Source organism: Sander vitreus, chromosome 11 (assembly GCF_031162955.1).
Source record: "Sander vitreus isolate 19-12246 chromosome 11, sanVit1, whole genome shotgun sequence".
In the NCBI taxonomy this organism is placed as follows: Eukaryota; Metazoa; Chordata; class Actinopteri; order Perciformes; family Percidae; genus Sander; species Sander vitreus.
In genome coordinates this window covers 17,071,833-17,088,160 of record NC_135865.1, presented here as the reverse complement: position 1 = coordinate 17,088,160, position 16,328 = coordinate 17,071,833, and the positions used below count along the sequence as shown (strand labels likewise).

At 37.0% G+C, this 16,328-nt stretch overlaps 1 protein-coding gene across 1 annotated transcript; it reads right to left on the bottom strand.

Moving 5' to 3' along the window:
* Nucleotides 1-252: 252 nt before the first annotated feature.
* On the bottom strand, nt 253-7,635 carry dct (dopachrome tautomerase). The gene is made up of 8 exons (XM_078262809.1): nt 7,347-7,635; nt 6,700-6,999; nt 3,628-3,728; nt 2,078-2,244; nt 1,770-1,949; nt 1,535-1,670; nt 1,240-1,441; nt 253-428 (listed from the first exon to the last, which is right to left on the bottom strand). Exons 1-8 carry the CDS (start codon nt 7,633-7,635, stop codon nt 253-255), a joined length of 1,551 nt encoding a protein of 516 aa, XP_078118935.1.
* Between the last annotated feature and the right edge of the window lie 8,693 nt (nt 7,636-16,328).

Sequence of the window (16,328 nt, the reverse complement as noted above, 5' to 3'; positions counted from 1 at the left end):
TTAATGCAATTATACATTCATTTTGATTGGTGTTGGGAAGTTTCTATTACTATTGCCAATCAATATTACATGATTCACATAATTGTTCTTATACGAAATTGGATTTAATCTAAAAGTCCAAGTGTAGTTCATATACAGGATTAATATTTTCCTCTTGCATCACAGTAGGGCATACAGAACATTGGTGATTGGCTGCTCCATCTCTCTCAGGTATTGAAGTATTGAAGTGTGTTTCAGAACAACAGGCAAAATCTAGGCTTCCTCTGTGTAATTTCTATTTGTGAAGTCTGCTTTTATCAGAGGTTCAAAGCCTCTATTTCTGTGTTGACGCAGGTAGAGCACAAAGATAAGGAGAAGCACCAGGAGACCGATGAAGACTCCCCCCAGAGTGGAGCCCAGCACAAATACAGCCGGCCCTCCATCTGCATCTGTAAAGATGAAGGGCAGGTGGAGATATTCATAAAAAACCTTTTTGCAGCAGAAAAAAAATAAATGTATATCATGTCAGGCATTGTGTTAAAATAAAATGTTTAAAATAGGGATTTTGATAGATGGCTGTGAATCAGTGTTGGGCAGTAACGTATTACTTAATAATATATCACTGTAATGTTATTACTTTCCATAGTAACGATTAGTGTAAGGGATTACAATTTCCAAAACAGTAATTATATCACAGTTACTAATCCAAGTAACACTGCGTCACTCGAATGCAATTTGTTTTTGTCCCAGGTAGGCTTTCTTATGATGATGAGACGTGTAGCCTTCGCTTGCCGTAATTTAGCGCATGGCAGGTCATGGCCAGGGCAGGTCATATCATGCCGGTAGACAAAAAGCTAAACGAAGGATCATGGAGAAAGGAATAATTTCAACAGCTGGGGGCATGAAAGTAATATAACAAGTAACGTAACTAATTAGTAAATTAGAGTAATTAGTAAAGAGTAACATAATACATTTCCCGAGTAACTTGCCAAACACTGCTGTGAATCGACATCAATGACTGGTTTGATATTTTGTTGTACGGATTAGACAAACTTTAGGGGTGCAAGTAGGCGGAATTTATTACCTTCGGACAGAGCCAGGCTAGCTGTTTCTAGTCTTTGTGCTAAGCTAAGCGAACCTAGCCTCATGTTTACCCTACAGATATGAAAGCTATTTCGAACTTCTCATCTAACTCTCGGCAAGAAAGCAAATAAGCATATTTCCTAAAATGTCAAATTATTCCTTTAAACACTTGCTCACCATCCATGGAAATGGCATAGGAATATCCCAGCTGCTCAGATGTAACATATATCTCCTCGTTGGTGATCGGCGGGAAGAAGGGAACCATGTTGTAGTCCCTGTTGTGACCAATGGGGGCCATCTCATCTGGGAAGGTGGCGTTGGATGGAACGAACCTTCTCATCCACTCGTCAAAAATGGCATCAGTGAAAGCGTGGAGCACCTGCAAGGTAAACAAGTGGAAAAGACACGGTGATTTTAACGACAGGAACTTTACCCCATCATTTTAAAGTAAAGCATGAAATCAGATTCTGACCAGAAAGATGGGGTCGTTGGCTGCAGAGTGAGACAAAGCGCTGGTTCCATTGACCATGGAGTGGACGAGGTTGTGAAGGTTACTGACCGCTTCATCCAGTTCTCCATCTGGTTTTTCATACCCTTCAAGAGCATTTCTGTTGGTCGCAAAGCACACGTCTTAAATCATAGTTGTGCAAAAGAAATAGCAGGTATACATCTCAAATGATTATTTATGCTAACTAGTAGAGTTGTACCTAAAACTAAAGGAGGAGTTGGTGAAGTACGGAGGGCTGTCGAAGTCTTTCATTCCCAGACAGCTTCTGACGTCGGTCATGGTGGGCAGAGACATGTTGCCTCTCTCCATTATCCCTCTCCGAATGGAACCCTCACTGGTGCCATTACAAAGAGTCACCATGCGATTGTACTCATCCAAACTGCAAATTCATAAAATATCTGAAATATTTAAAAACGTGCATTCATTTGCCCCACAATGTTAATTTCATCATAATCCAGCCAACAATTATTAAGTCTGTTTCTTTTTCCATCTGTATTTTGTGCTGACCTGTCACATACCACCCCCCATCTGGAGAATCTGGACTGGTTACTGACGAGGGATGGGTTGTCTGGGTTTCGGCCTCCCAGCAGAGAGTCGGTACACACATCACACTCATTTTGCCCCGTGGCAAAGTTCCAGTAAGGGATCCCAAAGTTCTCATTGCTGGTTAATCTCTGCAATAGCACATTTGTTTTTACATTAGTATTAAATTCAATATCAACAATTTTGACAGCCAATATATGAACCATGATTGCTACACTCTAACTGTGACTTCCTCAGTTTGGAACCAGTCTCAGATCTACGATTTCCTCTACTTCTCTTCCCTGAGCTTTACATCTCTCGCTTCCATTTTTCAAAGTTTTGACCAATTATCTGCGTCTTAAAGATCTTCCACAAGAATTCACCTGCATGTGGCATTTAAAACTATTATACTGTAGGAAGGTTATCTGCTTCTTAGGGCAGACTCGTTACATCAAACAATTCAATACAAGCGTCTCTGGTATGTAGTAACAAAAAATAGCCGGTGCAACACAGATGTCCTCTTACTTGATGGTTTTATTACATAAGGTATACATAACGTTTCGATGTAGAGTCAAGGACTCTGATGAAGATGTAACTCCACATCGAAACGTTAGTCACTGTTTTGCACCTTAAGTAATAAAACCATCAAGTAAGAAGACATCTGTGTTGCACCGGCTATTTTTTGTTACTTTATACCGTTTTTGTCCTGTCTTGGTTGGTAGACACTGATGTACCAATACTTAGTCCACTTTATGATTTAAAATGACTTACAAAAGCAATTATTATATACATGGTAATAACACATTGAAAAGCTGGTCACTCCAAGGAGAAAATTAAGCTATAGCATAAGTTCAGTCAGGAAGACTATACTTTTGCATGCTTAGGCCTTTTTTATTTCTCATGCATCTCAATTCAATCACACACATGTTCATTCACCCCTTGCTGTCCTGCTGCTCTCATCAGCTGGTCACATCAGCTGATCTCATCTATTCAATAGCTCAGTGACACATCTTTATTGTAAGCCTATCATCCTGCTTCTGCCTCAGTTTCAATGTGATTCTCTGTGCATTTATGCTGTAGTTATGCATGCGGTGCGTCAGGGCTATTTAAATCTGTTCTCCTCTCTGTTATTGTCAGCAACCATTTCACTGCAAATTGTCGCAAATCGCAATGCGCCCCATCAATGCCAGTTGTCGCAGATTCTTCAGCTCCATCAGCCTCATCAGAACCATCAACCAGTGTCTGGACCCCGTATGGTGATTTATCTGCAAGTCTCCCTGTAGAGTCTAAGCACCAAAGACTTTCTACCAAGACAATACCAATAGCACATATCTGTAATAATACATTTTCATCTTTAATCCATTCACTTGTCTCTCCTGATTGAAACGTGAATGTTAACAGTGATACAAGCCTATTTATATATTCCCAACTGTTTGGTTTAATCAGAAATCAACTCTTGTGTTGTTACTGATCCAATCCAGTCATGCCACAAAAAAGATTAGTTTAACGACATGTTTTCAAAAGATTACACATACCTGTAATTCTCTTTCCAAGCTGAGGAGGTGATACCTGTGCCAGGTGATGAATGCTGGTCCTTTGTGTGAGAAATCAATAGCTTTGAACGGCCGACCGGGACCTGCAGGGAAACCGTAGTGAAAGTGTTTGATGAGCTCTTTGTGATCACAAGGCAATCATGTGCACATCAGCCAATATTATATGTAGAGGAATATTATTTAATCCATGTATGAGCAAACACATTATTTTTGATTTATATCACGGAAAATGATATCATTAAGTCAAAATCGAAACAATACCTGCTGTCCCTCTTAATTTGTTTTTTATTCCTAATATCTTATTCTATATGTTTGTTTTCTGATGCTGTTCAAAGTTCGATTACTTACTTAATCTTAAGAAACATAGTAACAGACCTGTATTTTCAATTAGGATCAACTAAGAAGTTAGAATTTTTCAGTTAAACTATAATTATAAATTTGAATTAAAGCTGCAAGCAGCATTGGACGGGCCATCGCGCCTCTGCGCGCGTCGGTGTTACTGGCAGATGCCACTCCTTGTGACCGTGCATTTGCACGGCACTCAGACACTGCAAATCGTCACCAATGAAAATGGAACTCCCTGCTGAGTTCAATGATACTCTACGTCATACAGTTCATTAGCTGTGAAAGGGGGCGTGGCCAAAGCATAGGGGTCGGGCCAAACCTTTACCATTAAAAAAGGAAGTCTCTGCTGAGTTCACATAAGACTCTACCTTAAACGGGACACCAGTTATGAAAAGGGTTGTGGCTTAAGCATAGGGGGCAGGTCAAACCATCACCAATCAAAAAGAAACGGTTCAAATGTTATAAAAGGGGGCGTGGTCTGAGTATGTGGGCGTGGTTAACATATAGGGGGTGGCTCAGTTTCACATGTAGACCACATATAAGTTTCATGTAAATCGGATGATGTTTGTCATATAAGGCTGATTTCCTGTTGCCAGCGGGGGGCGCTATGACCAAAAGTCAATATTGGCCTGTATATGTCCTCAGGCCTGGACTCTTTTTGATTGTGGGAAATTTCAAGCAGATATGACAATGTACACTGTAGTTACAGCCACTTTCTCGTTCGTAGCTAAACACTTAAAATGGCCGCCACGCCCACACTGTTTGACGAAAACGTTTTATTTTAATAACTTTTCATCTGTAAGGTGTTTAGATGGTACAGACCAAATTTTAAGTCCATTGGATGAAATCTCTAGAAGGAGTTCGTTAAAGTCTAGCACCTTGACTTTTAGGCCTACTTCCTGTTGCCACTAGGGGGCGCTATGACTTTGAGTACATTTTTTTCAGTAAATGTCCTCAGAGTCATAGTCTTATGAATCCTGAAAAGTTTCGAGCCAATTGGACAATGTACACTCAAGTAACATCCACTTCCTGTTTCGATGGCGAAACAGCACAAAATGGCCACCCCGCCACGGCCATGCCCTACGACGAAAAGTTTTTCTTTTAATAACTTTTCATCTTTAACGTATTAAGATGGCACAGACCAAATTTGAAGTTGATCGGATGAAATCTCTAGGAGGAATTCGTTAAAGTACGACGTGGAAATGGCCAAAATCGCACTAATTTCGAACATTCAATTCAAAATGGCGGACTTCCTGTTTGGTTTAGGGTATGGCTCCAATGATGTTTTTTGTATGTCTTCATATGCTACTTACAGTCCTGTGAAAAAATTAGGACACCCATGTTAAAGTTGACTAAAATCATCTTTTGGAAATTGATCTTAATGCCTTAATTAGAAAAATGAGGAAAAATCCAACCTTTAAGGACACCAATTTTGTTTGTGAATGAATAACGTATTGTAAATAAATAAATAAATGTCCTTCCTTAAAATACAGGGGGCATAAGTAAGTACACCCCTATGTTAAATTCCCATAGAGGCAGGCAGATTTTTATTTTTAAAGGCCAATTATTTCATCGATCCATGATACTATGCATCCTGATAAAGTTCCCTTGGCCTTTGGAATTAAAATAGCCCCACATCATCAGATCCCCTTCACCATACCTAGAGATTGGCATGGTTTTATTTCAGTTAGCCTAATAGCTGGTTTGATTTGCATTGAGAGATGATTTTATGGAAAGTACCCCATGCCAATATGCGCTTATCCCCAAAACTCTTAAAATACGTAAATTTTCACCAAACTTGATGCGACCGCCAATTTTGGTGAGTTTTTGAATATGTTAAGCCCCTCAAAAAGGCAATTAATTTGCCGTAATAATAATAATAATAATAATAATAATAATAATGATAATAATAATTCCTTCAGTTTCAATAGGGCCTTCGCCGCTGACAGCGCTCGGGCCCTAATAAATCTCAATTGTATGTTTTAAAAAAAAAACTATAAGGATTAGGTCTACATAATATATTAATTCATATTATTTGGAAATGTCTGGAACAATCTTAAATAGAGCTAAAAAATTACCCGGTGGAAGAAGATGTATATGATCAATATCTGTCATAGGGCTGCACAATATAAGGAAAATATATAATATGCGATAATGTTGAATATTGCGATAACAATATTAGGTGCAATAAATACACAGATACTAAAGTGTTCTCAGTTCTGCCTTTCTGTTGCTTTCAGTATTCTGCTAAAATTTAAAACAGAATTTAAAACAAATGACAGGAAATCATTTCCAACCTTCTTTTTCTGTACAAATTAAACTTTAAATGAAATATAAAAGGCACCACAAAAAAGTGACAGTTACATTTTAAAGTGCCGTTTTCTACTCATATTTTCTTTCAACTAACACAATCGCACAAATCTCTGAGTGTCTTTCCCGATATGTCGCAGCCTTTCGCAATGTGTTCATTGCGCCAGTTGATATCATGGTGACGATAAAAAAAACGATATATTGTGCAGCCTAATCTGTCATACATCACCAGAGCTCATTTAAATAAATGGGGATGTTTCTATAACATATTCCTATGTTATTATATTCCTAATAATTGTGTTTTCATGTTATCATATCCCTAATAAACAGACTACTGAAAATAAACCACATGAACTAACAAGTTGCAATAGTTTTCAGCCACGAAATGTGCTCATTTACCCAGAAGAGTGTCTCGGACAGAGTAGTAATGTTGCCAGACAAAGAAGTCGTAGATGGAGATGTTGGCAAACTGGGGCTCAGTTCCATTTGGTCCCAGGAGTCCCAGCCAGTGCTGGGTGGCAATGACATAGTCTGGGTGGGTGGTGGTCTTAGAAAGGTCCAGAACATCGAGAAACTCCTGAAGCTCTTCTGGGGTCAGGGAGTGGATGTTCTTCCGTACCACAGGGGCTTTCCTCTGGTCACAGTTTGGTCCGGTCCAGCCAAATTTACACTGACCACAGTCATACCCTGCAAAGTTAGCTGCAACACAGAGAGCAAACTAAACGTGTCAAAACATATTAATGTTGTTATCTAGTTGACTTTATTTAAAGTGGCTATATGCAACTTTCAGTTTGTGTTGATTCAAGCGGCCGCTTTGGTGACCCGTCAGAATGTGTAACTGTAGCGCCGTGTCCCTGCCGCAAATCTAACCCTAACCCGGGCAGAGGCCTTACTGAAAACTATATAAAAATGGCGTTCTTTTCACTGTTAGTCTCGTTTGCTGTTATAGGTCATTTAAGACCATTGTATGAAAAATGGAAGAGCTTCAGAAACATTAAAAAGTTACATATAATCACTTTAATAAAAGTGTAGACTACATGACTCACCAGTACATCTGCAAGTCTGATTGAAGAATTTGGTCGGCCACCTCTCTCTGTCATCAACATTTCTCAGTCTGTACGGTCCTCCCCACGGTTTGTTGTCGACTCGAACAGCCGAGCAGCTTCCTCTCCCCGACAGAGAGCCACACACATTGGCTGCATCTGAGCCCAGAGCGGGGCAGCACTGCTTGGACACGATTCCCTCAACTGTGCAGCACACTCGAGGAAACTGAGCCTCTGCAGGCTCAGGCCAGAGGAGCAAACAAAGAAAACCAAGACCCAGAGCGTTCATCATATCTCACCTGTTTGTTTCCTCCAGTCAGTGGTGACAAATCAGTTAGTAAGCCTACTTCAACTTGTAGCAGTAATACGGCCAATTAGTTCCCCCAGAAGAGTGTGCAGTCTCAGTCTGCTATGGCCCCCAATTGTGTATCTTCAAATTAGATGCAGTGATAGTTTTAACATCTGTGGAAACAACACTTAAAGCCAAATCATGTTGTGTTCCAGTTGGTTACATGCACATTAAGAAAGCCTCTAATTTCTGTTCTTGCTTTTGTAGAGCTGAGGAGGATTAAGCCTTTTGGTCTTGTGATCATCAGGTGACAGAGCTGGCTCTACACTGGAGTAAGAGCTGGATGAATAGGCTGTAGGGAACTGCCTAAAGGGTTATATAATGTTGAAAGGCCACTTTGTACTAAAAGACTAAATTTTTTACAAACACTATTAAAACGCACTGAAGGCAGATCATTCTGTTAATGATTGTAAGTAAACTCATCTGCGTCAGAATTCTTCAAGGAATCAAGTGGATGATACTGAGAATACATGAATGAATTTCATGGGACCATGTGTCTCATCCAACAAGTCCTTTAAACCAGAGATATTCAACAGCGGGTCTGTGACCCCTAGGGGGTCCTCAGAGTTAGTGGAAGCCGGCTGCCAAACTATGTTTAAAAAATAATGTTGTACTTCTTTCAAAAATTAAAATGTCTGAAAAGATACATTAAAAAGGAATCTAACATTTTAATAGTAAAGATAAATTGACCTTTTTGTGAAAAAAAACAAACATTTAATGTACACATTGAAGAAAAGCATATTATAGGTAAGGTAGTCACTATGGTTGCCATTCAGTTAAGCCATTCATTTTCATCCATCTGGCCCAGTTTAATGCAACTTTATTTTATACAGCACATGTATATGAGAGACAATAGGTCCCTATTCTGTCTCTCTTTCAGCTAAGGGGTCCATGGCCTAAAACGTTGAAGACCACTGCTCTAAACCATATGACGAAAATGGTAATTTCCCTTTAAGACGACCCACAGGAGCATTCCATAAACAATCCTAGCGTTGGCAGGAAATACAAACCACAGGAGCGTTTTTCATCCTCATATCTAAACCAGAGAACATAGGTTGCAGTTTTAAACACATGGTTAATGTTGTGAAGCGGTCGCAGTTTAGTTAGCTTTAGGCACAGAAACTAGGCCTACTTGGTTATGATCGTAGTTTAGGTTAAAATCTGAAATGTCTGTAGATATCTGTAGTTGCATTTGTATAATGCCAATTGTGAATATCTAATTAAAAAAATCTTAATAAGCCTACAAATTATGAATAGTAACAATGTGATGTTGTAGATATCTTAAATTGGAGTTCTTCCTCATAAACTAAAATTAAAAGTCCAAGAATTATAACCTATATTGCAGATAGGCCTATCTAGTTTGTAGAATGTTCATTATGAATAGGAAGAATAACTTTATAGATAAAAAATAAAAATAAATATCCATTCTAGCAATTACAGTATGTTAAAAAAAAAGGCTTGCCATAGGCGATCGCCGCCCCCAATTCATGCCATTTAGATTTGTATCCAACTTGATCCCATGCTCTGACGTCATGCACATGTGGGCAACAATAACCCCCAATATCGAGGCGCCCAGGCCGCAGTTGCGCAGTATCGGCATCTTGACTTGAATTGGACACAGTCCGGAAGAGAAATAAATAAACTAATTCAGCTGATTTCTTCGTCTTTTTTTTACCCACCTTGGTAGCACTTTATAATAACTACACATAATTCATAATTTATTAAGCATTAGTTACCTGTTAGTTAATGGTTTGTCCACCATTATTAATTTTTTGTTCATACATAATTCATCATCAGTAAAACATTTGCTCACACAGTTATAAATGGTTTGTTCATAGTAAATAAGCCTATCTAGAAAAATACGTTTGTAAGTACATGATTTATACTTATGTCACAAATTGCAGGGAATGGAGGACCCAAATGCAGAGAGCGTTTGTTGTTTAAGGATTTATTTAACCAAAAAAAAAGAAGTACATACCAAAATAGTCCAGAAGGTAACAGGCAAAAACTAATTCCAGTACAACAGAACAGGATCTCAAAACTGGAACTCAGAGACAAAAGGTTGACTCCAGGCACAACACACCAACAGGAAACACAGCAACAGAATACAATGAACCGACAAATTAGCCACAAAAGGCTAGCGGACTACTGTATATTACCTGTGAAAAGGCTAGTTAGACTATCTATTGGTTATGGTAACTAATGTTGCTTTTAAACACTATTGCTAGCTGTGGGTATTTTGTTGAATGAATGTTAGTACAAATTGTGAGTTTAATTGTTTAACTGGAGTTTATGGTGAAGTAGCTAACTTAAAGAGGCTAATTTTTAGTGCATTCTTTCTACTGTTACCAGTACAGGGAGGGATAAATAAGCATGCATGTCTTAATGCCTCTAGATTACAACACTGTAGCTTAAGTTATGGGAAACTAATACAATTTGAGAGATTTTTACATGCAATTTATGCAATTGTATTTAGGAGAGTGTTAATGTTACTGAGGTAGGTTCCATAAAACTTGAATTCGAAATGCATTTCTTTGTATAAAGGTTGCATGTTAATTATTAATGTACTTTTGATACCTGAAAGGGATTTATATTTTGATACATAAGAGAAGACATTTAAAAACAGTTTTACAACTGAATAGAGATTTAGATATTTCAATATGGATTAACTGAAATATTATCTGATTTTATTTTCATTGTAGCCTAAGCAATTGATTTTATTACTGAATAGTAATTGAGAGAAATGAGTTGGCCTTATCTACAGGTGGAGGAGGTGGAGATTTGAGAAACGCTACGCAGGGGAGGTCTAGTCCACAGATGGATATTGAATCACATCAACTCTTCAGATCCCAGAGACTTCCAGGGTTTAGCGATTCCCAGTTCAGTTGGCTGGGTGGCGAGCTACAGGATCAAGACTCTGAACTTAGACGGATTGCCCTGGATTCCTTCTTCATGGTGGTAGGACAAACAGAAATCAAACTCAAATGGGCCCCAACATTGAACATCTCTGAACTCTTGTCATAAAGGAACAATTGAGCTCATAGAACTGAAAAGGGTTTCTGTTATATGCGCACTTAGACCTAGTTTCTTTATTGATGTTCAATTCTCTGGCTCTTAACAATCTAGTTTTCTTCTGGTTCTGGTCCAAATTCACACTGACATCAATTACATAACACTACTACGAGCTATTTCATAAATGTACATTCTTACTACATTGTAATAAGGGTTACAAATACTTGTTTTACTTGTGTCTCTTTGTATCTGCTAGCCTTTGCAACTCATTTATAAATTCTTTGTAAAGCATAGCAAGTCCTCACTTTAGATGGGCTCATGCCATGTAGTCAACTAATGAGTAGTAACTCATGAGTTAAGCATGAATTGATGTGTTGATAAGTGCTTGTTAAAGATGCATTAACACACTAACTATCCGTAGGCATATTTCTGAAGGCATGTCCAAATAGAACAATACGTGTGTGTCCAGGTTCTGTTAGACTTTGCAACTTATTTATAAATGCTTTGTAAAGCATAGAAAGTGCTAACTTTAGATGGGCTCACATAATATACTTAACTAACCAACAGTAACTCCTGAATTAGTCATGGATTAAATTATTGGTAGGTATTTGTAACAGATGTTTTAACACCCCAGCTATTAGTTTAGGCCTATTTCTAAATCATAACATTTTATTTAAGGCATGAACAAATGTAGGTCTAGATAGTCTGTTAATCATTAACTTCCTAGTTTTAACCAACCTTATACATTCCTGAGTAGCTAGTTAATAATGCTAAAATTTCTTCATTTACAAATGGTTAATGCATCATTTATGAATTATTAAAAACATCAACTCCTAAATGTTTTACCTGGGCTTACTTACTATGGACCAACCATTTACTAACTGTATTTACAAATGCTTTACTGATTAGAATGAATGTAGGAACTATGCTTTACAAATGATAAACAATGAAATTACTAATAGTTTGTAAATAGTTTATAAAGGGAATATTATGAAATTTACCAATGGTTTTTGGAATACTTATTTAGTGTCAAACTTCTATTTATAAACATAATTTTTGAGAGCCTTATTTACTTTGAACAAACCATTTATGAGTGTGTATACAAATGCTTTATTTATGAGAATTAACATAGGAGCAATGCTTTACAAATGATGAACAAAGAATTTAGTAATAGTTTGCAACTGGTTTATAATGGGAAAATTATTTCATTTATAAATGGTTGTTTCATTACCTATTAAGTATAAATCATGTACTTACAAACGTATTTTTCTAGATAGGCTTATTTACTATGAACAAACCATTTATAACTGTGTGAGCAAATGCTTTACTGATGATGAATTATCATCAGTAAAGCCACAGATCGTATCCATCACCTCTCACACAACTTGAGAACCCATGAGATGGGACTTAATCACTTGATCTTTATATGGAGTCATTATTAAGTGTTTTTTTACTGCCCTCATATGACCCTGCTAGAGTTTGTTTTTAAGCCTTTGTTTATTGTTCTACACCTATTAAAGAAGCCTCCTGATGCTTCACCTCTTTAACCAATGCATTCCAGTGGTCTGACATGGGACTGCTGACAGCTAAAGTGCAGTTAAGGGGAGTATGTATTCCACCACACTGAAGAGAAAGTCATGGAGTGCTTTCCAAAGTCGATTACTTATTACTATTGTTATATAAGTTATATATTGATGAGCTATAAGCATATCATAACTGAGGCAAGATTAAAAGATTAATACCATTTGGAAATGTATTCCATTACTGTCCCTCCCCTGTCATACTTTTTCTGGAGTCCTTGTATCAGTGATAGAGCAGTCAGTAATACTTCAATCATATAAAAACATTGTTTTCCAAGCATTTCCATGGAGTCAGCTTGCCTGCTTACACCCATCTCTCTCTAAATGCATTGGGAAAAAAAGAGTTTGTCATAATATAAATCCCAGGGTCTGAATCTAAATGTACCAATATAAATAAAATCAGAAAAGTGATAGATTTAAAATCAGTCCAAGTCCAAAATACCTTTAAAGTATCATATAAATGGGTTGGTACAGCACGCGCCCATATAAAGAGGTTTACTCCTCGATGCAGCAGGCCCGGGTTCGACTCCGTCCTGCGGCCCTTTGCTGCACGTCATTCCCCCTCTCTCCCCTTTCATGCCTTCAGCTGTCCTGTCAAATAAAGGCCTAAAAATGCCCAAAAAAAATCATCTTAAAAAAAATTAATTAAAAACAAAAGTATCACATAAACATGAAAGTCTGGACATGCAACAGACATAAACGTGGCCTCATTAGAAAAGTCATGTGAGTGTTTTACACAACATGCCTTGTGAGGTTCATTGCTCTCAGCAGGATTAGTGAGCATCATTTCTGGAAGAAGTCAGATGGAATGACTCTATAGAAATGATTTCAAATTTATGTCAGTAAAAAAAAGAACTCTGCAAGTGTGTAAGTGAGAGCAAAATGAATGCTCAGACCCAGGGTGTATGTGACTCTTATGAATTTACCAATGACTTGATTGTTGTTCATTACAGTCATGGCTCGATGTTAAGGAAAATGTGATGTTTTGCATGAAAAAGCATAATGTATAAATCAAAATAAAGACAAGATTAAAATAAAACATACCTGCTTAAATGTTTAGCAAACTAATTAGGGAAATGAAAAAATACATGTAAATGTGCATGAATGAGAACCTTTACATAATACAAACTCACACTGGTGCATATACACATACTGCTACAGTTGGAGTTTTTGAAGGACAAAAATTGTTGGATTTAAGATGTGTTCCTTATATTTTCAGCAAGTTATGGTTAACAAAGATTTGGTATTGGCAGTTGAATAGTATTTGTCACTCTTGTCCATGTTTAAAAATACAAAAATTCAGAACAGAAACAGAATTGTAAAAAAACATATTTAATTAACTGTAAAAAGTATATCAAACAGTGAACACTCGTTAGTAACATTTAAATTGTTGTCATTTGGAAATGTTTTTTTTAATTGGTTCTCTTTTTGGTTCTTTATTATTCACTTGTTTAAACCTTTTAATATTATGTACCAATTTTTTGCAATTTAGTTGTTTATTCAAAATAGTTAGAATTCAAATAACACTGAATTGAACAAGTCATCGGATTGACCCTAATCAATACAGTGTGTGGTGCTCAACAAGCAGATGCATACATTAGATTAGATTAGATTCAACTTTATTGTCATTGTGCAGAGTACAAGTACAAAGACAACGAAATACAGTTTGTGTCTAACCAGAAGTGCAAAAAAAGCAGAAAAGTGCAATGAGTGATATACAAAGTATAGACAGGTGGTGCATAGGCAGGACAAGAAATATATTGCAGTGTTATAAGAGCAGAATAAATATGGCTATGTTATATGAACAATGTATGAACAACATGTACAGATATGTGCAATGTAGTAGCAGTGACATTATAATAGTAGTAAGAATAATATAGATATGCAGTGTATTAGCAGAATATATAATAAGAAAAACAGAGTAAATACGGATATTCTGTATGATGCAGAGCAAGAGATCAGTAGGCCGACAGCCGCAGGAAAGAAGCTTCCTCTGAACCTGCTGGTACAGCTGCGGAGAGACCTGAAACGCCTCCCGGAGGGGAGTGGGGTGAACAGACTGTGGTTGGGGTGAGAACAATCTATCCATGTAATGTTAAATTATCCAAACAAAATAATTATTCTTTCAGACATGTAGTTTCCACTATTTTAACTGGCTATTGGACATTTCTTCTACCAAAAACCGACTTCTTAAAAAATGTGTAAATAAACAGAATCCATTAATCCTACTGAAACACATGATGGTGCCAGAGAGCCATGAAGAAACACGCCATGACATATAATGGCACGGTTGTGTGAGTGGCAAATATTTTTTTATAATCTAATATTAAAAAATATTTTATCTGTAATCTTATGCTGATCAATTTAGAATAATATAAGAATAACGGTCAACATATTTCTATGATTATCTAAGGATGTTTTGAGGTGACATGATGGAAAGATACATTTTTAACTAAAAACAAAGGAATAGTGGCAAGAACAGATTTTGATTTGCATATCACTTAGTAGTTATAAAACTCATTGCATCTATTCACTGTCTTTTCATATGGAGTTTCCAACATAAGGCTGAGCATACTGCATCTTTGAAGCAGAACAAATGAAAACATTCTGTTAATAGTCTTTCAAAGAGAATCACAGGCGGAGGTGAAATGATCTACTTGTTACGTGGATGAAGAAATGCATTCATTTTCTTGACAGCTTTGTGAATATTGTTCTTAACACCTAACCCACTCTGCATACATTTTGTAGGAACATGTTCTAGCTAAATAAAAGAGGGCCTTTTAAAATTGTAATTGAGGCCACTTCAGATACATTTACACAGAACAGAGCTCAGTGTCCTAGAAACTGGTTAAAACCAAGCGATTCACATCACGCTTGTTTTTATTTGGTATTATTTCATTAATGATGTGTAATGTGAGGAGCCACTCGACAACACCTGCTGGGCTTTTGGGTTTCTTTTCCATATTCATATTAGTTTTTTTCTAAAATGAGCACATACCAAATGTAATGCACTTTTACTCTTGAGAAAATGCACAAACACTAAACTTTAAAAAATATGAAGAAGCATGGACAACAGGTCATGTAAATGCTGTTGTGGTTTAGTCATTTTTAGCCTTGAACCTCACATATACAAAACAAAATTACTAAATGAAATAAATGAATGACTTTAAACAAACACACAATAAAACAATATCTGCTTGTAGTTCATAATTAGTTTAAAAACAAAGCACAGGTCTCATGATCACCTATAAATTACATAATGCCGCACAATACTTTTATTGTAGTTATCTAACTATTTAACAAAATACCAACCACTGTTGAGATTGAGATGAAGCTCTTTGCATTTAAAACATCCTGGCATGCAACATTTTTACAAACTCCACTTCCTCTCCACAACTGAAAATGATTCTATCCTATCAGAAAACAGTAAATCCACTGTATGATTACTCTCTCTTATTTATATTTATAGCACACTTCCTCTTTTTACATTGCAAAACAACACTGTGTTAATCTCCTGCAAAAGTGTCTTATTTCTTTTGTGGTGTTTTCAGTTATGGTTTCTATATTTATTTATTTTCTGATATTATGTGAAGATGTTCTAGTTGTGGCTTTTGTCCTTTTTGTGTCAAATGTCAAAAAGGTCTTTTAAAAAAAGTGCTATGCAAACATTAAAAGTACCTTGTGGTAGTATGCCTCCTTTACATTCACTATGTCAGCATATTCTAGTGTGAAAGAAGGAGTGATACTGTGCAGACAGAGCGATGCAGTGTCTGTAGACAATAGCAGGGGGGCAGTGTTGCTGTGTCTGGTGGCCCTGGTTCACTGGAATGACTGGCCCTAACAGTTTGCATTTCCTTCAGGATGCTCCAAGAAATATGCCATGAAATAGTCTAGGATTGGACATCTTTGTACTTTAACTGTCACCATTTCAAATCTCAACCATGCCAAGCAGTGACTGAGAGTATATACAGTGGGCTGGGTGGTATGCAGTCGTATAATATGAGTAGCCTGCATAGAGTTTTAATCCTCTTTAGGACTCCTATC